The following is a 22,595-nucleotide window of genomic DNA, read 5'->3' as shown; positions in this document are numbered from 1 at the left end:
CCTCGTGCTGTGCTGGCCAGCCTATCTAGATGTGACCGAATCTGCCATGCCTTGAGTAACCGACCTGCTTTCTGTTCTCACCAGAGCTGGTCTGGGCTCCTGGTGAGGGGGGTGAAGGAAGGCGCCCCATGCTGTCCGTCAGGGCCCACACCACCGTCCAGCACCACAGCTCCCAGGGGGCTGGTCCCTGGCAGATCTGGTGGAGGCTGTCCCTGGGGCCTGGGCTGGCCTCAGAAGGACACAGAGTTTGACAAATGAGCAGCGCACCTGTCAGGCTGAGTTCTGGGAGCTGGAGCCTGGCGAAGGGGCAGCCGGTAGGTGGAAGGGGGCCAGGCAGGAAGGAGGAACATTGGCCCCCAGCCCAGTTTGCTGCTCAGAGCGCTCCCACCCTCGGTCCCTCTGCTCACCCCGTTTCTCTCCCTCGGGTCCTCTTTGTCCCAGAGCGCTGTTCCCAGCAGCCCCCACGCTCCTGCCATCTTCAGGGCTGGGCTGGGGGCTGCACGGGGGCCCTGGGGTCCCAGGATAGCGCGGAGGGAGGGAAGTGTGGCTTTGGGGACCCACCAGGCATCCCCTCTCACATAGGGCAGCAAGTGGATGCATATCTGACATCTAGATGGCTCCGTGAGTATTTGTTGGGGAGGGTAGGCAGTGCCCCCAGGGAAGCCAGAGGGGAGCCCCATCAACCCCCAGCCAAGCCCCTGGGGAGGCCGGGGGCTCCTTGGTGGAGTTGCTGGGGCAGCTTCCTGGGTGTTGAGGCATCCCCAAGTGGGGGAGAGCCAGGCCCCTGAGGCAGACAGTGGGTGGAATCCAGCTCCACTATGTCCAGCCCGGGGCCTGCGCGTGTCCCCACACTCTGAGCCTTGTCACTGCCAGCCAGGAGGGCATAGAGGGGTGGCGTGGCAGACAGTGTGAGGCGCCCGGCCCAGGGCCCTGACGGTCACTCTCTTCCTACCTGGGCAGTGGCGTGTGGCCCACAGAAAGGGCTCTGCCCACATGTGGATCCAGAAATCCCTTGCTATCTCCCATGAACCTCACCCCGTTCCCATAAGCGGGCAAGCGTCAGGGACCCGGTTCACAGACTAGGACTCTGCGCTCCCACCGGCCACCTTGCCCAGCCCGCTTCCTCCCGTCCTTCTCTCCAGAGGCCCGAGTGACTTGGGCCTCTTCTCGCCCCTGCTAGTGGCACTCTGGTCCCGGAGGCCGCGCTGAGTGGGGCCTCACCTTGGTGATCCCTAGCCTGTCTGTCTGCCTGGACCTTGTGCACCGAGCAGCCCTGCTCTCGTCACTGTCCTGGATCTCAGAAGGTGGCCTGACTTTTAGAGCAGAAATGGCTTGGAAGGGGTGCTAGCTTGTCACCGGGAGCCCTGGGGAATGGGGTGGGTGGCAGCAGAGGGCGGGGGCATGGAGGTTGGAGGTCCGGACCCCAGCTTCTCTCTGGGAGCCAGGGAGCCCTTAGGGTCACCCTATTTGGTGCTGCCCTGGTCCACTTCCTCACTCAGGGGCCCCAGAGGTGGGTCCCTCCTAACCTGGTAGGGCCTCTGCACAGACTCAGGAGGCCGCCCAGGGCCTGGCTGGTCATCGGCCTTTGGCTGGCTGAGTGCCCAGGTGACCTCTTAATGGCTAGGCTGCAGAGTCGAGCTCCCCCATCCCTGGCCTGGGTCTGAGCTCCTCACCCAGCCCCCAGCCACCTCGCCCCAACCAGGCACGAACATTTCAACCCCTGTCCCCGGTTGGTTTGTGGTATTAAAAACAAATTGTGATCAGCCAGATTGTCATTTCTACCTGATAAAACATCACTTTTATTGATCTCACTCACCCAATGCCATCACTTATCTTGCTTCAGCGTTTCACATAATGGCTCGTTTGTCTTGATTCAAGTGTAGTCCCGTGTGTTTAACCCTTGGGGCTCTGCAGCCTCACGTGCCCACCGCCGTCCCTTGCCCAGGCCCTATTCTGGGAGGCAGGAGGTTCTGGAAGGCAAGGGCCACCCTGTCTGAGTTAAGGTGGGAAGAGGGGGTGGGTGGGGGAAGGGAGGAGGAGATGGGGCCGCTGGGGATGGACCCCTGGGGGCTCACCTAATCCTGCTGTGGTCCTCACTTGCTGTGACCCAGTAGTCACCTGCCTCCCAGCTCACCCCCACCTGCCCACATTCCTGGGCCCATTGGCACCCCTCCCTGGTTTCTGGCCCTCAGGGCCCCCTTTACCCCCATCCTAAAACTGTGCACCTGCCCCCACCCCAGGCCCTTAGAGTCTCTGGTGTCAACTCCTCCCTCAGGTGCTGGACAAGCCCCTGTAACTCTGACTCTGGGGTCACAGAAGGAGTGGTCTCAATCTGATTTCGGACTCTGCCTAGAGCCTTCGGTGTGTCCCGTTGTCCAGTAGACAATGCAGACCCTGTCTAGGCCCCTCAGGGTTTAGCCTCTGCCACAGTCCGGCTCCAGCTTCCGGCCCTCCTGGCCACCAGCTGTGCTCCTCACCTATCCTCTTCCCTGCTCTGGCCCAGGTCCTGCGTGGACTCTGCTGCAGCACGTAACCGAAGGTACTGAAGACAGGTCTTCCATGCCCACAGGGGGTCTCTGCCCCCTTTCCCCCCGACAGAGGGGCTCTGAGCCAGAAACCCTGGTCCGCAGGCATTCCCTTCTCAGACCTCTTCTGTCACTCGTCTTGGTCCCAAGGCCTCCTCTGGACCTACTCGCTCCCACTCCCTGCTGCAGCCCTTGGAATTGGGCTTCCCTCCTGAGCAGCTGGAGGGCTGCACTTTGTGCAACTCACCTGCACAAAGTGGGGGCTGCTGACTCACGGACGGAGAATCCAAGGGCTAGGTCGCCTGCCTTCAGGCGCAGCTGAACCTGGGCACTCAGACTGTTTGTCCCAACGCCTTGCGGCCCCAGGCGGCCGGCTCAGGAGTCTCGCTCTAACCACTCTCGCTTGCTGGGCTCGGAAGGGGCCAAGGGAAGAGACTGTCAAGCCTCGCCTGGCCTCGGTCCCCATGCTCTGGGCCCTGGCCTGTCCTTTTGCATCCCAGGGAGGGGTTTTGCCCCTCTGTTCTCTCGGAGGAAAGGGGCGTGGTCAGGGCTGGCCCGGGACAGCCCCAGAGTGGGTGGGCTGGCAGTGTTGTCTGTGCATACGTGAAAATGGCCCGCAGCTCCTGACACGCCAGCGGGGGTGGGTGGTGGTGGTGGGGGGTGGCGGTGGTGGGGTGGGGGTGGGGGGGTTGGTGAGTGCTGGTCACACTGGTCACAGCCCCACGCCCCATGCTTATCTGCCCTGACCTAGGGTCCCCTCATCAGGGTCCCCAATCCCAGCTGAGGGGGTCACTCCCCAGGGGGTCCTAGAGGTGGAGGAAAAACAGCACCCCCCCCAAATTGGTAGGGTTCCTGGAAAGCCCTCGGGGCTGCAGCCTCACTGGGTGGGGCTCTCTGGCTGGGGGATGCATTGAGATGTACCCCCGCCCAACACCCCTCAGGCCCTGGGGGGCCAACCCGCTGTTGAACGATCAGGACTGCTGTTTACTGCTCCTGCACAGCTGAAAATGTTTCTCAAAGGAGTAAATTCATGCCTTCCTTGAGGAGGGCGTCAGCTGTCTGGTCTGCACAGACCCCTCCCCTGCACTGTGGGGACCACCCTTCCTCCTGTATCTGGGCCCTCCACTCCTCCCCGCCAGGGGCACCCGGCCTGGCCACGTGGACTGGTTCAGGCTGAACATCTCACCCACCGTGGGGGAGATCTACTAAGATAAGGGACCCTCATCCTGGGGGGTTTCAAAGGCCAAGGCCACCCCAAAATCATTCTGGTTGCATGTGCCTCTCACGGGCCCAGCACCCCAAGGGGCTCTGCTCGGCTGCCGCAGCCGACGTAGCCCTGACCCAGATGTCCCAGTCCCTCCAGGGAGTCCCCATGGGACACGCACACGGACACCGGGGTGAAGTTAGGATTCTGGACCATTGAAAACCTGCACAATAGTTCATATATTTATTCTTAAGCAAGTTATCAATAAAAAATTTAATACTAAAATGCCTTTACATAGAGTTTGCTGTTCATAAAACCTTTGTATTTTTTTTGTTTGTTTTTAGTGTTTACATTGAAAAAAAAATTCAACCATCCTCTTAGTTTACACATTTACAAGAGTCGTGCTTTTGCCAGGTTTAACCATGGTGGGAAGGGCCGCGCTGTCCGCAAGCACACGGACAGAGGGGGATGGGAAGAGAAAAGCAAAGGACAAAAGTCCATGGACTAGGGAGAAGAACCAATGGGAGGGCGGGAGGCCAAGAAAAGGCTGCCTGTTCGTTCGCTCCTGCCTTGGTGCTTGGGGTTGGAAGTAGCCTCAGGTTCTAATTTCTGTGGTTGGGGCTTCCCCACACACGCCTTGGCACTGGCCGCGTCGCCCCACAGCATCTTGCCACTTCCCCAGCCACCAGCAGGACCTCAGCCGCCTCTCCAGGACGACCACCAGAATGAAATATTGCACTCGAGCCGAGACAAAGTGGAGAGTTGGGGTGGGAGAAGAAAGCTGCGGTGCAGGGGAATCCCTCCATGTCCCTATACTTCCCATGGAGCCACCAGGAGCGGGGGAGGGGTGATTTCCTGGTTGGAAAGAAAAAGGGGCCCGGGCACCCACTGACATCCCTTATTTCCCAGGTACCTGGCCTGTGCCTGTGGGTCACACAAGAGCCCGTCCTAAGGAGCAGTGGCTAACTTGGGAGGCCTTCCTGGGGCTCCCATTGTGGCCAGGGGAGACTTAGCATGGTGAGACATGGGAGCACGTGGCCCTCAGTGCGTATTTTCGGGGACAAGGGCTGCTGGGCCACGGGTCTGGCTTGCCCTGCTTGTCCCTCTTGGCCTCAGGAGAAGTGGAGGTATGATGAGTTCTCCAGGGTTACGGGGGTGGTGCTGAGGGTCTGGGACACCCACACGGCACAACGGTAGCCAGGGCGCTGGGCAGAGGGCTGCTCCGTGCACCTGAGGCTGGGTTGTAGGCAGGACGGAACCCTGCTCTGTGCCCCAAGCACTACCCTGCCAGGCCAGCGGCCCTGCCAAGTGGCCGCAGAAAAGTCCCAGAAACCTCCACATGAGTTGGCGGGGGCCAGTTCCTTCCTTGCTCTGAGTGAAGGCTGGACAAGCTGGCCATTGAGACGGAAATCAGAAATAACTTGGAACATTCAGGAAATAAAATCAAAACATCACTTTTTCTTATCGATAGTTTAAAATATTTGTTCATTTTTGCTTTGTTTTAAACAGAGGTAAGATACACATATGGCTGCCGTCACACTCTCGGGCTGGGGAGCCTGCTCTGGCATCCCTTCTCTCCCCGAGGGACCCTTATCGTCAAGCCCGCCCCCCAATCCTTTTTTTCCCAGGAGATGAATTAAAAGGAAATAAACTTGAGTGTGACTTCCATCTTAGACAGTCCCCCCAAGATATCAACAGGTGTAACCTAGGGTCCTGTCTGACCTCTCCTGTGCCCTCCGGCCCCCCTGCCCCCACCCCCAGCTGCCTCTGTCGTCACAGACGCCCCAGTTGGAACTCAGCTAGGCTGAGGAAAACAGTGCATTTTCAAAGAAACCCCCCCCCCCCCCAAGAACAAAATCTCTACACACACACACACACACACACACACACACACACAGACACACACACACACACACTCACGCACGCATACCCTCGTTACGCATGTGAGGAAAAAAAAATCCTTTTCGGCTTTTTTTCCATAAAACTTTCCCGCAGAAATACAATATTTACATAGAGAAATAAATAGACAACACACCTGATTTCTGCTTTCCCTGGTGGGAGACAGTCGGAGGTACTAGGGAAAATATGGCTTGGATTCTAATCTCTCGTGAACTGCCGATGTGGGAAAACAGAGAGGGCCGGTAGGTCCCAGTCGGGGCACAGCTGACCCTCCGCAGCAGACGGATGAACTGGGTTCTGATGCCCAAAAGCTCTCTCTCCTTCCAGGGAAAATAATAAAAAAGCCTGGATCGTGCCTTGGTGGGTTTGCATATTTGCTCAGACCTGCCCCTCCGAGGTGTGGGCCAGCCTCCCGCTCGGAGGCATGGGGCTGGGTCCTCATGTCCTCACGTCCCTGTGGCTCTGGCACTGGGCATGGCGGGGCAGGTGGGTCACCTGCAGCCGGTCTGTGCAGGCTCAGCACAGGATGGGCACACCATCGGCCGTCACCAGGCGCCCGGTGGTGGGGTCGTAGGTGCCCGCCAGGTAGTAGAGGTCCCGCCGGTCCTGGCACTTGCGGCTCCGTGTCATCTGCTCATACTGCTCGCGCCCCACTACCTGGCACTTGTGGGAGATGGTCTGCACGTCGTTCTCATCCTCGTGGCAGGACTGGTACAGCGCGTTCTGCTGGGGAAGGGGGCGAGGAGCGCTCGGCGTCAGGTCTGGCCTTGGCCAGCGGACCCCACCTGACCCAGGACCCTCAGTTCTGGATAAGCTCTTAACTGTGTGGCCGGGGTCTGCGCCCGGACCCCCAGCAGGCTGGCAGAATTGGAGAAACACTTGTTTCTGCACCGTCTGCAAACATGGTTCTCAGGGAAGACTGGAGAGTGAGCTGGGGGCATTTTCTGTCTTGGGTTGACCTTGGGAGGCAGGGATCAGCAGGCCCGTGGTGGGGGACATGGGCTGCTGAGGGCAGGTGCTACAGGCTGCTGTGGGCCACAGCCCCCCACAAGGTGAAACTGTCACCCATTGCGTGGGGAGCCACAAAGGCCCAGCTGGGGAGGGATGCAGGTGGCCTGGCTCTGGGGCCTGAGTCCTCAGCTGTGTTACTCTCTGTGGGGCCCACGGCACCCTTGGGCTGGGAGGCCTTGAGGTGTGGGAACCGGGGGCAAGGGATGTCCATAGATGACCACTCCCCTTCTGGCTGCTGGTGCCAGTTGCTGAGATACCCCTTCCCAGGCCCCCCACTCTGAGCCTGCCCATACCCCCGGACCCCCTGCCCCACCCCGGTCCCCACCTTCCCGTCGCTCTGCCGCTTCCCCAGCTTGGTCTCCTCTGGGTGGTAGAACCACTTGACCTTCACCACCATGTTGCTGCCCCACGACTCCCACATGCTCTCAATGCGGCCGATGTAGGGCAGGTTGGGCCGCCCAGCTGACAGGAAGACGGCACAGTCCCCGATGCGAAGCGTCTCCTTGCCCCGGACGATGGCCTTGTAGAACAGCTTCCTGGCCTTCCCCTTCATGCCGCGTCTCTGTAGGAGACAGCCAGGGGCAGAGGGCAGTGAGGACAGGAGCCTCGGGGACAGGCGGCGGGCAGGGGACACAGGACAGAATGACAGAGACAGACGCAGGGAGTGTGTAGGAGAGAAAGATGGTGTGTCTTGTGTGTAAGTGTGCATGGTCGGGCCCACCTACCTGTGTGGGGTTCCCCGACCACTTCCAGAGCTGCCGGGCAGGCAGGAAGGCTGAGATCTTTGGCCGGTTTTCCACGGAGGGCAGCCGCTGCCTCCGGGACAGCTCTTTGGCTTTGGAGAAGCTCAGGGCCTCCTTGCGCTTGAGCCTGGGTCTGCCACTGCTGGGGCCCGCGCCCACGCCCCCACCGGCCACCGCGGCCCTGGACAGGAAGCAGCGCTGGGCGTGCGGGTGTGGGCCAGCCCCCTTGGAGCGCAGGGCCTCGGGCTGGGCCAGGAGGGCGGGCACCGGGTGGGTGAGGCAGGTCTGCAGCAGCAGGGCTGGGTCCTCCTCGTCTGAGCTGTAGGAGGAGCCCTCGTCATCCGAGGAGCAGAGGCTGGAGGTGGACAGGGAGCCAGAGGAGGAGGAGGTGGATGAGCCCGAGGAGGAGGAGGACACGGAAAGGCGGGCGAGGAAGCGGGAGGGCACGCCGGGGGCCAGGCCAGGCCCGTCCTCCTCCTCGTCCGAGTAGGAGCTGTGGCAGTCACTGTCGCAGGGCAGCGGGTACTCGGCCTGGCCTGCGAACTTGCGCAGCGCCAGCCCCATGGGCAGCGGGTGGACAGGCGACCGCCCCTTCCTGTCCTTGCCCACAAGGGCCGGGTGCCCATAGCTGGGGCCGGGCAGGGGCCTTCCTGGCCTGGGCCCCACATCCTTGTCACCCGCGTGCAGCGCCTTGCAGTTCTTGCTCTTGGGGGAGGTCACGCCCTCATGGTCCAGCTTGACCAGGAACTCGCCGCCCGCCCGCCGCCGCCCGCCCTTCTCGGCCTCCGCCCGCTCGGCCTTCTTGGCCCGCAGCAGCTTGTGGGCACCCCCGGGCAGGCCGGGCCCGGCCCCGCCGACAAAGGGAGCATAGGAGCTGGCCAGGCTGCTGAAGGAGTCGGCGCGGAAGCCGTTGCCAAACACGGGAGCAGCCACGCTGTGGACGGGGAAGAGCGCCTCGCGGGCCCGCAGCTTCCTGGCGCTGCCGTTGAGTTGGAAGAGGTTCTGCAGCACGCCCGGCCCCTTGCCACCTGCTGCGGCCGTGGCCACTGCCTTCCGCTTGGTCTGCGCCACCGCGGACCAGCTCAGCAGCGGGCTGCCCCGGCGGCCCAGGAAGTGGTCTGAGGCCCCCGCGGAGGGCTTGGTACCAGAGGCCAGGAGCTCCGCTTTGCCTGGGGAGAGGCCAGGGAGAGTCAGAGGAACTACCTGACCGCCCCTTCTGGCCCCCCACTCCCGAGGGTGCCTCCCCACCCGAGGTCCCCGCAGTCCCGCGAGTACCAGCTTTGTCTTTGCCTGCGGATTTCTTCCCGGGGGTCTTTGAGGCTTCAGGGCCATCGTGTGCCTTGGGAGACAGGCTGGGAGCGGCGGCCTCACCAGGTGGGGGCGCCTCGCAGGAAGATTTCTTGGTCCTTCGGCAGCCGCTGGACACCAGCAGGGCTGGTGAGGGCTCTGTGCCTGCAGAGTGGACCAGTGGCCTCAGCGCCGTGCTGCCAGGGTGACCGCCTCCCCTTGCTCCCTCCTTGGGAGACTGTCAGCCCGACTCCAGCCATAGGGGCCGACCCAGAAAGGTAAGGACCCCACGCTGGAGGGCCCTGGGGCTCACACTGGATCTTGAAGTCCGGAGGCAGCAGCCTGATGTTGGAGACAGCAATGTGGCCGGTGTCCCCATCGTCAAACTCCACCACCACGGAGTCCAGGTCGTCTTCCTCATCACTGGAGGCGCCTGGAGACAGGGCCCACCTGAGCACGGGGCCCTCTGCTCGGGGCCCACGGGGTTCTCCCTGGTGGCCGGGTGGCCGGGACGGGAGGATGACAGGATGGGCTCCGTAGCGCCTGACAGATGATGCTGGGATATTCTGCTCCCTGATCACATTTGACCTTGGAGCTGCCATGGCAGCTGGGAGCAGCCTGCCTCCCCTCCACCTCCTGGAGTGCGGCCGGAGAGGCAATATTACCGCCATCCATCACCCGCATCCCAGGGCACACTCACAGGGACGTGGGGCCCCGACCTCCCCCTACGCACACGCGCATGTGTGCAAACACATGCCTGGTTGAGGCCTGCCCGCCCCCCTGCCCCCGCACCTGTCAGACCGCAGGGTCCCCACGTCCTGTGCCTGGGGGAGGGGGCAGAAGGATTTACCCCAGGAAAGCTGGTGCCCAGGTGACCAGTTTATAACCCCCAGGTCTGGGGCTCTGGGGCCCCTTCTCTGCTAGGCCTTCTGGACAGCCAGAGGCTCCACCCTGTCCTCACCCCAGGTCCCCCCTCGCCTTTTCCTGGCGACCAGGGAGCTGATGTTATCATCTGCTCTGTCTGACCTGCTCCAGCTTGGGAAGCAGGGCTGGCGGGAGGCCCTCCTTGAGAGACAGGGTCTCCTCCCTGGCACTCAGGTCTCTCATCTTCAGCTTCGCCTAAGGGGAGGGGCTGATGGGCCTCCCTGGGGGTCCTTGGGCGGGGCTTACCTCGCACTACGCTGCCTGGGTACAGGCAGCGGGACTTCTGGCTCCAGTAGGCACAGACCCTCGTGCCGGGCGGGAGGTACCTGCTGGACTGTGGCCGGACATCAAGAACCTGCGGGACCAGTGGGGGCGGCGGCCGTGAGTGGGCGGGGCTGGCCAAGGGGTGCCCGGGAGGGGCTGGGCGCAGCCAGGTCCACCTCCCTGGGGTGGTGAGCCGAGCGGGGGCTGTCCCCTCACCGCCTCCTGCAGCAGCTGCTCCAGTGAGTAGATCCTCTGCCGGTTGCCTCTCTCACCCTCGATGACGATGCTGTAGCTGAGGGGCATGGGTGGGGGAGCATGAGACAGGCCTGCGCATCCACCACCTCCCGCTCAGGCCTCAGCCCACACCCCTCCCTGCGCACGCCCAGGCCTTACATGTCGGGGGGCTGCAGGGTCCTGACGCTGCCTGCGTATAGCAGACTGTCCTCTTTGGGGATGAGCACGGGCAGCCCGTCCTGTAGGTCCTCCTTGTGGATGGTGCATGAGCGTGCTGGGGAGATGGGGGTGTCAGCACCTGGCCCCTCTCCGCCCACTGCTGGCCCCAGACGCTCGGCATCCCCTCCTGGCCGCTCACCCAAGGCGGCGCTCTGCTCGGCGCTCAGGGGGCCCCTGGCCTCCTCCTCCTCTGAGAGGCTGCTGCTGTCTTCAAACTCAAAGTCGTCCTCCACTGCGAAGCTCTCCAGCAGCCGGCTCACCGCCCGGCCCTTGCCCTGGGGGGTCAGAAGTGTCAGCTCTCTTGGGAGGGGCAGGAGAGGTCAGGGCTGGCTGGGTCCCAAGGTCGGGGTGGGGATGCTACCTGTTTGCCGGCAGCCTTGGTTTTCACCTTGCCCGCTTTCCTGCCCCTCCCCAGGATGGCCTTGGCGTTGCGGGGCGACAGGGCGATGGACAGGGCCCCGTTCTTCCGCTGTCGGAGGGGAGGGGCTGAGGTGAGGGTGGCACCAGCCTTCCTGCCCCCAGCCTGACCATGGTGTGACTCAGGCCAACCCTGAGTGTGACCCTGAATAGGAGTCCCAGAGTGTGACTTGGTGTAGCAAGTGGAGAGAAAGAGTGGAGTAAATGTCCCCGAAGGCCCTTCACGTCTGGCACCCACCCTGCTGGCCCCAGGGTGCCCGCTGGCCCTCACCCGCAGCCCTGGCTGGAGCACCGTGCTCTTGCGCGTGGCTCTCTTGAGGCGCTCACTGGCCAGCCTGCTGCCCTCCTCGTGGCAGGTGAAGGCCCGGGTGGGGCTGCAGAGGGCTTCCCTGCCGGGTGTGGCCCCCGGCTCTGCCCGCAGGCTGCCCTTGGCCTTGCCCTTGGCTTTCTTCTTGCCAGGCCCACCTGGGGGCCTGCGCCCCGGGGCCCGCTCCAGCTTGCCGCCCACCTTGGCCTTCACCGTCCTCCTCTTGACCTTGACCTCACTCTCGGGGCTGGACAGGCGGCAGGCCCCTGGGGAGGGAGGGAGGGAAGCCGTTGCAGGAGCCCCAGCTGCCTGCTGGGGCCCTCGTCGGCCAGGCCTGCCCCAGCCCGCCTTCACCCCCTGGGTACCTAGCAAGCCCTGCCTCTCCTTCTTCTTCTTGGCCTTCTGGTTGGCCTCCATCTTGACCACGGAGGAGGGCGAGGGCCCCAGCACGGCCACGCGGGCCCCAGCGTGCAGTGCCAGCCCGGGGTCCTTGGGAGGTGCCTCTGTTTCCAACAGACCCTCGCAGTTTTCACTGTCCGAGCCGCTGCCTGGGGAGAGGCGGGTGGTCCAGGTGATTTGGCACCAGAGCAGTGCCATTTTGGGGTGGGTTCGGGGGGGCGGATGTGTTGGGGGCTGAGTGGAGCCCGTCACTGTCATCCCGGGGCTGCTTCGAGGGCAGGCACCTGGGCCAGGTGTCCAGGTGAGGGTGTTTGGACCAGAAAGGAGAAGGGGCTGCCTCTGACCTCCCTTTTTCTGCCTCAGTTTTCCTTTCTTATGCGCTGGGCAGTGGAGCACCCGCCTTGCAGGGCTGGGGACCCCCTTCCCCAGGGCAGCCCCTTCCCCTCCCTCGTCCCCCTGCCAGATGCCCTCCTGTTTCCTGCTTCCTCTTCCCTCCCTTTGTTCTTTCTCAGTCGGGACCTGGGGGAGAGGGCAGGGGCTGGCAGGGAGGAAGCATCTATTTTTCCAGGCTCCTGTTTCTGGACATGTGTGTTTGCTGGGGGCCAGATAACCCCTCCAGGTCACTGGGCCGGACGCTGCAGGAAGGCAGGCTGGAGCAGGCAGAAGGGCTATTTTTAGCCCCTCTTTCCAGGATGCATCCAGCAGCCTCTTTTCTCCCTGTGGCCCCCCCCCCGTGTGGGGGTGGGGCATGGAGAACCCATCCTGGGCCAGTGAGAGCTTCTCCCTGTGTCCGGCATACGCAATGAGCCCTGACCAGGCTCTGATGGCTGTCCCAGCTCCCGCCCACCCACTCCCCCAGCCTCCAGTGACCGTGGAGGTCCTGGCTGTGCAGCTCAGACCAACAACTTGCCTGCCTCACGTGTTGTGGCCGCTGCCGGCTGGGCTGGGAACTTAGGTGTCTCCCTGCCAGCAGCACCACCATCTGGCTGTGGGTGCCGGGCTGCCCCAGACACCTTGGCGCTCTTGGCTCGCGACAGCTTCTTCCGGATGCGACCCCCTGGGGTGGCCTCCTTCCGCCGGAAGGGGCTGAGGCTGGTGGGCAGCCCCTTGCTCTTGACCTTCGGCTTCAGCTGGGCCACCTTGTGGGCCACTGCAGATGCCAGGTCGCCCTGACCGCTGCTCTTCTTGCACCGAACCTTCTCCTGTAGTAAACGGGCAGGTGGAGGCTGCAGTCACCGGGTCCCCCACCCTGAGCCACGGCCCTGCGGCCTTCGGCCTCCCCTCTGCCAGCGCTGGGCCTGGAAGGTGACACTTCGCTGGCCTTGCCCTCCAAAATGCCCGAGAGGGAATCTGGCCCCGGGGCACAGGGCCTGCCCACTGGAGCCTAAGCTTGTGCCTGTCCTGTCCCCCATGGCACAGCCTCCCCGGACGGCCCAGCCTACTCAGCTTGGCGGAGGGTGGCCAAGGGCCCAGGTGTTTGTCATGTCCTAGAGAGAGGGACCAGCCTCCTGCTCCGGGAGGGACAGGCAAAGTGACAACAGACTCAGACCCACCTCTCACCTGTCCCTCCCAGGACCCTAGAATAGGTGAGGGGTGGGAGGCACCCACTGTACTGAGAAGGAATGGGGTGCTGGCACCTCTGGGGAAGCCTGTCCCAAGGGAGGGGCAGTGCCCTCGGTCCACCCACTACACCAGGTATGCACCTGACATGGTGGACATCGTGAGCCCTCCCTCCTGTGACCTGTGATGACTGTGTGTTGCTTTCCTCCCGCTGGAGTGAGCAGAGGAAAGCGAGGGGTCGTGGAGCATAACCAGCCCGGGTCACACCTGCAGCCTCACAGGCTCGCCTCTGTGTGACGCACGCGAAGCTCGCCGGACCTTGTCTGCTCATCTGAGCAGTGGGGCCCCAGCCGGATGGTGACACGGGGCAGGGCGGGGTGGCAGTGTTTGGCCTGGGGCTGGTCTACCGCCTGCCCCCTGTCCTGTCCATCTGACATCCTGCCCCCGGGCTTGAGGGTGAGGCTGCTGTGGGACTCACCGCAGATGCGGGTTGCAGGCCCCCGTAGGTGCCCTTCTCCAGCCGGCCTCGCTTCTTCAAGGGCTCATCATCGCCGCCCCGCAGCTCGGTGCACAGCAGGCTCAGGCTGGACCGCACTGCCCTGGGAGCACGGGGGGCGCGGGTCACACCTGCGCACCTGGGCCTTGTCCCCGAGACAGTCCCTGTGGCAGCAGCCAGGGCACCGCGGTGGGTCGTGTGGTGCAGCTGCATGTCTGGGAGACCCACTTGCCCCTGTAAGGGCCCTGCTTCTTTCCTGGCCAAGGCTGTGCCCCTGGGCCAGTCTCCTCTAAGCACACAGAGCTGCTGGGAGGCCAGGGGGGCCAAGCCAGTGCTGAGCCCCCCGGCCCCTGCTACCTAGCTAGCCCCCTCTGCCCACTGACTGGGGAGGGGCAGCCCACTGCTCGGGGGCCAGGGCTCTGTGGCCAGCTGGGCCACTGTGTGACCTGGGCTGTGGCCTCAGTCTATCTACCTGGAAAATGGGGATGCTTTAAATTGTGCCTCTGTGCAAGGCTGGGGTGGGATCATGCTGGCCTTTGCACTCACTGAGGTCACTTAGTGAGTGCAAAGGCCAGCAGCTACCTCAGTTAGGAACAAAAAGGGCATCAGGAGAGGCCCCTGAGAAAGGGATCCACCCCGAGCATCTTTGCCACCGCCAGGAAGAGGATGTGGGGGACAGCGGCCAGAGAAACTCGTGCCCAGGCTCTGCCTCCTAGCCCCCAGGGACCCCCAGTGCTGGGCTCAGACCCCTCAGAGCTTTGTCCCCTGCCCTCAATTCTCCGTCTCAAAGGAGAAACTCTGCACCCCCCCCCCCCCACCAGCTCCCAGATGGGGCCCTGGAAGCTGCTGACTCTGAGCCTGTTTCCCTGTGTCCCACAGGTGTGAGGCTGGGAGCTTGGCTGCCTGTCCTTTGCCAGACAGGGGCTGGGGGCTAGGCCTCTCACCTACTCCCTCCCTTACCCACATAGCATTAATGAAAATGAGTCACAGATGGAGGCTGAGGGCCCTGGCCCGGCCCTGGCCTTGTGCGGCCAGACGTCAACTTTTACCTTCCTGCCCAGAGAGGCCAGGCAGGAAGCCGGCCCGGAACCATGCTTGGCCCCCAGGCCTCGGCCCTCCCACTTCCTGCCTGGGTCCAACTGTCAGCAGCTACTGAAGGGCAGGGGCCCCCCAGAGGGATGGAGAGTGGGCAGGAGCCTGAGATGGGGAGAGGGCGGGAGGGAACCCCGATCCTTAGGAAGGGAGGGCCCTGGCCTTGGCTTCCTTCCTCGTCCAGCCAGGGCCTGTTTTCTCAGGTCAGTGGAGAAAGTGGCCACAATGCAAGCACCAGGATGGGGCTTCCAGGGTCAGGCAGGGGCTTGGCGCCAGGCGGGCTCGAGCAAAGCATGGGGCAGCTTCGCCAGGGGCTCCCCAACAGGGCCCCCTGCCAGGCCCTGGTCTTAGCCAGCAGCCCCTACAGTTCTGGCTGGTCCTCAAAGGGAGGCCCCTGGAGCCCCCGCCGGGTGACACCTGGGCAGGGCAGAGGGACAGCCTGGGGAGGCCCCCCAACCATATGGTGCATCCCCTCCCCGTCCACAGCAGCCTACGCGAACTCCCCTCCCTGTAACCTTCTCCGCGTTTGCTAATGTTTTGTGACATAAAGCCCTGAGATTAATTTTTTGCCTCTGTCTTAATTGAAGGAACCATTTAGTGCCGATTTAACTATTATTACCAAATCATCAGGATTGATGCAGTGCGCACACGCCGCGCCAATCGTGTTTGGAGGAGCTCGAGGATTTATGCAAATGGGCCTGCCGGGAGAGGCAATTTGTAGCCGAGAAGGACAATTATACCAGGCCCGGGAGTGCGCCAATGACTGCGCCGGGCGGGTAATGGATAATAACCGCGCGCCGGCAGCCGTGCGCAGCACCGCAGCGTGACCAACAACTCTATACGGTGCAGATAAAGAGGCTTTTACGCAACGCCGCCTCGCACTCGTGGGGCCGGGCTGGGGCTGGGGCCTGGCAGGAGGGATGCCACGGCCCCAGCCGGCCACGGCCAGGTGCGTGGAGCTGGTGCGGCCATGCCCCAGGCCCAGGGGGAGGGGCTTGTCTGCTACGGGCTCAGTGCCCCAGACGCTCCCCACCGCGGCTGGTCCGGGGTTCTGGATCTTCAGGAGAAGCTGTGACGGAGGCCCAGCGGCCACGGAAGCCAGAGAGGAGCCCAGTCCCCACTGCCCGGGCCTCAAGGGCACCTGGGCCAGCCCAGCGCCACTGAGTAACCTCCGGCCCCACGCACCCCACGGGGCCCATGCATGCAAGACTCACTTGACTTTCTTGCCTTCGCTGGGTCGCAGGGCAGGCAGCAAGCTGGAGTATTTGCGCTTCCGTGGCCGGCCGGGGCCTCGCCTGGCAGGGCTCCGCGAGCTCTCGTCTCTCCTGGGAGCCACAGGAGGGGTGGTCAGAGGCTGACGCCTGTCCTGGCTCCCTGACAGGGGTCCAGGAGAGGGCAATACCCTTGGGGGCTGTGGCGGGGGGCGGGCCCTCCCAAGATTTGGCGGGAGCCTGGTCCCCAAACGGAGGACAAGGCTGAGCCAGTGTCCCCGCTGCCCCCACCATCCCTGCTTCCCAGTTTCAGCCGTCCTGCACACTCCAGTCAGGTGAGCTCCCCGCACTGCTACGGCAACTTTAGGGGCTCCCTCCGCCCTCCCACACCCCAATCCTGCCCCGGCCTCCCAGCCCCCTCTCAGATACCACTATTCTCACCCTTTGCCCCCCTATCATGAGGACCGGCCTCTGCCTCGCACCAGTCTCTGTTGGGTGGTCCTTCCACCCCTCCACTCTCCCTTGGTTTCTCCACTGAGTGAACGCCTCAACCTTCCACTACCTCTGGGGACCCTCCCAGGCCCCCACCTCTGGCCCAACTCATCCCAGCATACACAGGTTGACCTCTTCCCACAAGGCGGTGGCCCTGGGCTGGGCTGTGCCCACATCTGCCCCAGTGCCTGAACTGGGGGTGTCTCCACAAGCCACGCTCCAGCCCTCCCCACCCACTGCCAGCCTGGGCCATACTCATGGTCATGCCTGCGCTGCAGCCGGGCCAGCTCCCGCTGCTTCTCCTTGTAGCGCCTCTGCAACTCCGCCAGCTGCACGCGCATCTCTACCTCCTGTGTGTCCAGCCGGTCGATGGCAGCCTTCAGTGGGCATACCTAGTAGGCAGGGGCACAGGGGCCTGTGAGCCCAGCTAGGGGACCAAGATGGGGTGGGTAGGTGGCCAGCCTGGGCACTCGAGGCCTCCCCCAGGTCACGGCACTGGGCAATGGGGGCGACCAGGGCCCCCCACTCACAGGCTTGGTCTTGGGGGTCCAGGTGTCCTTGCGCTGCAGGATCTGCATACGGGGGGTGAGCGTGGGAGCCCTGCAGGAGTCGGCAGTGGAGGGCTGGGCCAAGGAGGCGGGGCTTTCCAGGCCAGCAGCCTCTACCAGGGACCAGGCTGAGGCCAGCGTGGCCAGGCGCTGCAGGTTGAAGGCTAGCACATCCTCCTCCTCTGCAGGGGACATGAGGGTCAGTGTGTGTGCAAGAGGCTCCTGATGTCAGCCTGCATCTCAGCACAGCCCAGACTACTCCCTCCTACCCCATGTACCCACCCCCCACCCCCAGACGCCCGGAGGCAGCCGGACTCCCTGAGACGTGCAGAGTGAGGCGGCCTGGAACAATGAGATGGGCACCTAGCACTCGCCTCTGCTCTGGGTGGGAGAGATGTCACCCTTGGTTACTGTGGGCCAGGCCGGCTGGGATGGCACAAGTCCTCAGGACAGTGCCCAAACCATTCAGGCACGTGGCTTGCTATGCTCGTAACAGAAACTGCCTTGCATTTTTGCCCTCTTCCAGATCCATGAAAACCCGGAGAGTCAGCCCTGGTGGGTGGGGAGGGATGGCCCAGTGCAGGGTCAGAGCCGAGCCAGTGGAGGGCAGTGTCCATCCAGGGGACAGGCCTGGAGTGGAGACTTGGGACTGAGCGCAACCACGGGGAGAGGGTGGTGGCAGAAATGGGGGTTGGGCACGCACAGGTGGGCTGATCGTAGGAGGCGTTACAGCTGGGGAAGGAATCAGCCAGGATGAGCCCTGTGGGGTCAGACAGGGTGCCTAGAGCTGGAGGTGTCAGTGGGCAGTCGTGATTTCTAGAACACACAGCCAGCTCTGCCCTCTGAGAAGGCCTGAGAGCAGCAACACCCCAGTAGCAACGAGCACACCTAGCACCCTGAACTTGGCTTCTAAAATTCTCTGAGGAAGCGAACTGGGCTCCTTGGAGAAATGGCTGATTCCAGGGACTGGGACGTTCGGGGTGAGCTGGGAACACAGGAAGTTCTCAGAGGATGATCCAGCTGAAGGGGCCAAATCTGAGATAATTCAATCACCAGAATTAAATAGTGACAGTGACAAATTATAACGGATTGAAGCGAATAAAACTCCACAAGTCACACTGATGTAGATAAACGAATCCAATGTTTGCAGGGGAAGGGGATATCACACCATTTCCAAGTCCCTCCCCACGAAATACTTAGTAACTACAAAAGGGGAAGTGCCCAGCCATAGCCTTGATGGAGTTATCACAGTGACCCACCCTCAGTAATGGGACAAAGCACAGGTGGACACCGGAAGTTCAACCCTCTGTACGCAGTGCTGGGTCAAGGCCAGAGGTGGGTTGCTGGGTCAAAGGTGCCCTGGGAAGGTGGGGGAGGCGCTGAGGGGGCTTTCTCCTCCCACCTCCAGCTGGGGCAGGGATATCTGCAAGCCCCATTTCAGCTAAAAGTTCCACAGGGTCTCCTCATCTCTTGGGGTCCCTGTGACTGCTAGGAAGCCCCTCTGTTCCTCCCTGAAGCCCCCCCACCCCGGCCCCCACTCCTCAGGCTAAGCCTGCTGAGACTGCAAAGTCCTGCAGGGTGAGCTCTGCGAGGGGATGGTGGGCTCGGGGAGATGGCGGGGGTGGTGGTGCTGCTGGGCTCTTCTCTGGCCTCCAAACAACCGGCCTTGCTCTCCAGTTCAGGGAGCTGTGCGGCAGACAATAACAGCCCCACCCCCTAGCCTCAGGGGTCTATAATCCCTGTCCCGGAAGAGATGTAGGGCTGGGCTGTCCAGGCAGATTGAGGGCTCCACAGGCACAGAAGAGGGCCAAGGCTTGGACTTCCCCCAACCAGCCAGGCCGGTAGAAGCTGTTGGGGCCAGGAGAAGGTGGGAGGAGGGGTGCAGGTCAGCAGGGAAGTTCAAAAGGGGGGTCTGGGATCTTGACTCACCTAAACCAGGTGGGTCCCTCAGGAACAAGGGGCAACCATACTCCGGAAGGGACAGGGCCTGGCCTTCCCAAAATTCCAGGGTGGATGGGAAGCCCAGTGGGCACCATGCCCCCCAGTGGCCCCTCCAAATGCAGAGTGGAGCATTTTGGGTGTCTTGGGGATGGGCCCTTGCAGGCAGGCCCCAGCATCCACGCCAGCCAAGTGAATGGCCAGAGAAGTGTCCGACTCCCTCCCACCCCAGGGCTCCATCTGGGGCCTGAGTCCCTGCCCCCCTGCGATGGCGGTCCGCGGGCTGGGCAGCCTGCCCACTGAGCTCCCTAGACTTGAGCCCAGGTGGGGGATAAGCCAGGGTCCTGCGGCCAAGTCCTACTGGTGCGGGGTGTGAGGGCTCTGGACGCCCACATCAGTGAGGGTGGGGCTGGCCCCAGCCTGGGAGCAAAGAGCCCGGGACCTGAATACCAGCTCCACTCGGCCCGGCTATGGGAGTTGGGGGCCATGTCACCTTTCAGAACCTGGTTACCTCCTCACCCCCACTTCTCAGGGGCCGCCACCTGGCCTTTCACCAGCTCTGCCTGGCCTGGGAGGTACTTCAGGGGGTCTTCTCTGGGAGGAGGGGGCAGGAGGCCCCGATGTCCCTCTGGATCTCTACCCCTCCCTCTCCCCTCTGTACCCTGGCCCGTTCCCGGCATGGTCTTCTCCCGCCTCCTCTGTCTGTGAGTCCTGCCTTTTGCTCAGAAAATGAACTGATTTCCTAAGTAATTTCAGGCAAAGCAGTCACTGGGCTTGTAGGGAACGGCTCTAGAGCTGAGAGGCTGCGCAGACGGGCCAAGTAACTGGGACAGAGGGAGGGTGGGGGCCTGGGAGCAGCAGGAGGGGAGGGTGAAGGCCTGAGGGCTCCAAGAGGGGAGGGCGGGGGTTTTGGGAGAAACAGGAGGGGAGAGGGGGGTTTGGAGGTTCCAGAAGGGAAGGGTTGGGTGGAGACCCAGCAGTGGCAGCAGGGCCTGGCCTGGGCTGGCAGCTGCAATACCCACAATGGGACACACGTGGTCTACACGTGAGCATCCATTCAATGAACGGGCACGGGTCCAGCAGGCATTCACGTGCACAGACCGGTGGCCACACACATGGCGCCCGGCAGCCTGCTCGGTGCACCCGCACGCCAGCCACACTCGCTCGGTGGCTCTGGGCAGCAAGGCCCTGACTGGGGCAGCCCCGCCTCACGCTACAGCTCCAGGCGAGGCCCTCCCAGAGTTCCTGACCGGCAAGGGCCCCCCGGCTTACTCTCTTCAGCACAGTGGTGGCCCCTCTGGTCAGACAAGAGAGGAGTGACACAGAGACCTTCAGGGAAATTAACTTCACAAGAACCTTCCCGTAGCTCCATGCAGCCCAAGAGGTGCTGGTGGCTGGCAGTGGGCAGTGGAGAGCTTCACGCGGTGGGAAAACGAGTGGGCCAGCTGAGGACTTTGTTGGGTTCTTTCTATAAGTATCAACGGGGCACAAAGCCTGGCTGGGGGTGCTCCCCTCACCGCCTGAGGGGTTCCGGCAGGGAGCGCCTGGGAGGGGTCCCTGTGGGGGACCTAAGTGCTAGAGAGGCCTAAGCAAACACCTGGCCCTTGGGCTCTGGTCCGAGTCAGGGCGGCACCAGCCCTGGGCTGGCACCCTGGGGACCTTGGGCAGGGTGCAGGGAGCCCAGGAGCATCTTGTCCCACAGGTCAGCCCCAAGGCCTAGTGAGGCTGAGGGGGACGTGGGGGGTGCCACCTCCCTGGGGCCTGGGAGGCGAGATTGCCACGTCCTGAGCTGGGCCCCGTGCAGGCTAGGTTCGGAAGCTGCAGAACCCAAGGAAGTGAAAGCTTATAGCGAGAGCACCGTCTTTCCTACCCGCTTCCTGGCTGTGAGGCCGTAGTTTAGTGACCTGACCCCCCCACCCCCACCCCTGTGGGCCTTGGCATACTTGTGTGTAAACTGGAGACACCCTCAAGCCCCTTCAGGGCATCGTGAATACACACAGCCACCTTTCTGACACCATCGTCAGGGTGCAGGCCTGGCCCTGAGGCCCTACCCCATGGCTCACCCTGCAGCCAGGGCTGGGGGTAACACCGTGTGGGCATACCTGCCTGGTTTCCTGACAAGGGGCCACACTGTGGGGACAACGCAGCAGGGCTGAAGGCCACTGGCCGGCTGACCCTGAGCCTATGCCCAAAGGTCCAGCTCCTGGGGCTCCGGAGGGATGGGGCTTACCTTGTAGGTCTGGCTCAGTCCTCTGCTGCTGGATTTCCAGGTCGGCCAGCTCGCTGAGCAGGGCAATGCCATGAATCCCTGAGCTACGGGGCAGGGGAGCTGTGCTGGGTGGCCCAGGGACAGTGCGGGGCTGAGGGTCCAGTGGGCTGACAGCGGGCAGATCCCCCAGGTTGATGGTGGCTGCCACCAGGGCGTCCAGACCCGGCAGCTCCCTGGGCGGCTGGCTGTTTTCGGGAGTCAGCCCCCAGTCCTCCTCCTCCTCCTCCTCCAGCTCGGCCTCCTTGAACTTGGCCGCCTCCTCCGCCTCTGCTTCTGCAGGGGCCTGCTGCTCGCCCGGCGTGGCCTGATCCGGGGCACCCAGGCTCCTTGCCGGCTGCTCTGTGGCCTGGGGGCTGGCCCCCAATGAGGGCCCCTGCTCTCCCTCCTCCCGTCCCTCCTCTGTGGTCCTCTCCTCTTGGGCCCCTCCCTGAGTAGAATCAGCCTGGCCAGTGGCCTCAGGTCCCCCTCCCTCGACGAGGGCCCCACACCGCAGTTCTCGCAGCCCCTCCAGTGGGCTGGGGTCCGCTGCCTTCCCCGGGGGTCCCCGCTCGGCAGGGTTGGGGTGTGCGGCAAGGTCCTGGGTGGCCTCCCTGGCCCCTGAGGGCAGCCCAGGCTCCTCCAGGTTCTGGGGGCTGTGTGGGCCCAGCTCCCCGGGTGGGAACGTCCTGGCCAGCTCAGGCTGGGCCCCCGGCGAGGCGGTTTGCATAGTTTCGGGGTCCGAGAGGTCAGATGAGTGCACAATGCGGGGCAGGGAGAAGCCCGAGCCCGCCGCAGGGCACGTGTATCCGGGAGGCAGGTCTGCAAAAGAGGACGCTGTCAGGAGAGAGCAGCTGGGGGTGAGGGTGACCTCAAACACCTCAGACCCACACCTGACGGGGAGGGTCCCCAGCCAACCCTCTGCCTGTGAAATGTGTGAGGCAGGAATGGGGACGTGGTATGTTGAGGGGGGCAGCAGGGGAGCACCGGGTGCAGGAGGGGAAGCCCCCAGGCCCTCCTCCTTGGCCAGGACAGCTGTGTGCTCCCCAGCTCGAGCCACTGCCTCGTGCGGGGGTGGGGGGGTCCATGGCGGTCCCTGGAGGCCATCTCTGGTCTGTGTGGTGTGGCTAACCAGAAAAGGGGGATTTTAAAACAAGATACTTGAATCAGGGCTTTCCCTGAACCAGAACGAGCTGGCAGCCTGTCGGAGGCATTATGCCCCATTAACTACAATAAAAGAAAAAAAAAAAAGGAAAAAAACTCTGAAAAAAAAAAAACCCAACAACCTCGGATGGCTTCAGCCTCCTTCTCGTGGAACTGGGACGAATTTTACGTTCGCCACACGGGCTTCCCGTGCACACGCTCAGCCTAATTCAGAGAGAATCAAATAGCTGTGGAGGAGCTGCGGGGCGGAGGGTGGGAGGGCAGCTGCAGAGGCCGAGGCTGGGCCTGGACCCTCCACCACAGGCTGCCTCTCCTTGCCTTGGGCCCAAGTGGTGGCATTTCGGGCCCTGACAGTGAGGATGAGCTCCCTTGCCCAGCTTCGTGCCTGCTGCCCTGTGGTCCTGCCACTGTCCCCG

At 63.2% G+C, this 22,595-nt stretch overlaps 1 protein-coding gene across 1 annotated transcript in view; it reads right to left on the bottom strand.

The window, feature by feature from the left end:
* Window positions 1-3,950: 3,950 nt before the first annotated feature.
* The window catches only part of BAHCC1 (BAH domain and coiled-coil containing 1), a 57,238-nt gene continuing 38,593 nt past the window's right edge, over window positions 3,951-22,595 (bottom strand). The window contains exons 11-28 of the mRNA XM_027080993.1: window positions 21,001-21,837; window positions 16,815-17,014; window positions 16,540-16,676; window positions 15,796-15,906; window positions 13,472-13,592; window positions 12,344-12,635; window positions 11,400-11,582; window positions 10,999-11,300; window positions 10,672-10,779; window positions 10,450-10,585; window positions 10,251-10,365; window positions 10,074-10,149; window positions 9,840-9,948; window positions 8,983-9,102; window positions 8,658-8,834; window positions 7,365-8,551; window positions 6,965-7,201; window positions 3,951-6,354 (exon numbers count right to left, since the gene is read on the bottom strand). Coding sequence (XP_026936794.1) covers window positions 6,145-6,354; window positions 6,965-7,201; window positions 7,365-8,551; window positions 8,658-8,834; window positions 8,983-9,102; window positions 9,840-9,948; window positions 10,074-10,149; window positions 10,251-10,365; window positions 10,450-10,585; window positions 10,672-10,779; window positions 10,999-11,300; window positions 11,400-11,582; window positions 12,344-12,635; window positions 13,472-13,592; window positions 15,796-15,906; window positions 16,540-16,676; window positions 16,815-17,014; window positions 21,001-21,837 — 4,658 coding nt within the window. The 3' untranslated portion in view covers window positions 3,951-6,144. The remainder of the gene's footprint in view (window positions 6,355-6,964; window positions 7,202-7,364; window positions 8,552-8,657; window positions 8,835-8,982; window positions 9,103-9,839; window positions 9,949-10,073; window positions 10,150-10,250; window positions 10,366-10,449; window positions 10,586-10,671; window positions 10,780-10,998; window positions 11,301-11,399; window positions 11,583-12,343; window positions 12,636-13,471; window positions 13,593-15,795; window positions 15,907-16,539; window positions 16,677-16,814; window positions 17,015-21,000; window positions 21,838-22,595) is intronic.

Source organism: Aethalodelphis obliquidens, unplaced genomic scaffold, assembly GCF_003676395.1.
Source record: "Aethalodelphis obliquidens isolate GAN/ISIS:26980383/991018 unplaced genomic scaffold, ASM367639v1 scaffold44, whole genome shotgun sequence".
NCBI lineage: Eukaryota > Metazoa > Chordata > Mammalia > Artiodactyla > Delphinidae > Aethalodelphis > Aethalodelphis obliquidens.
The sequence above is the reverse complement of the archived record's forward strand: the minus strand, read 5'-3'. Positions and strand labels throughout refer to the sequence as shown.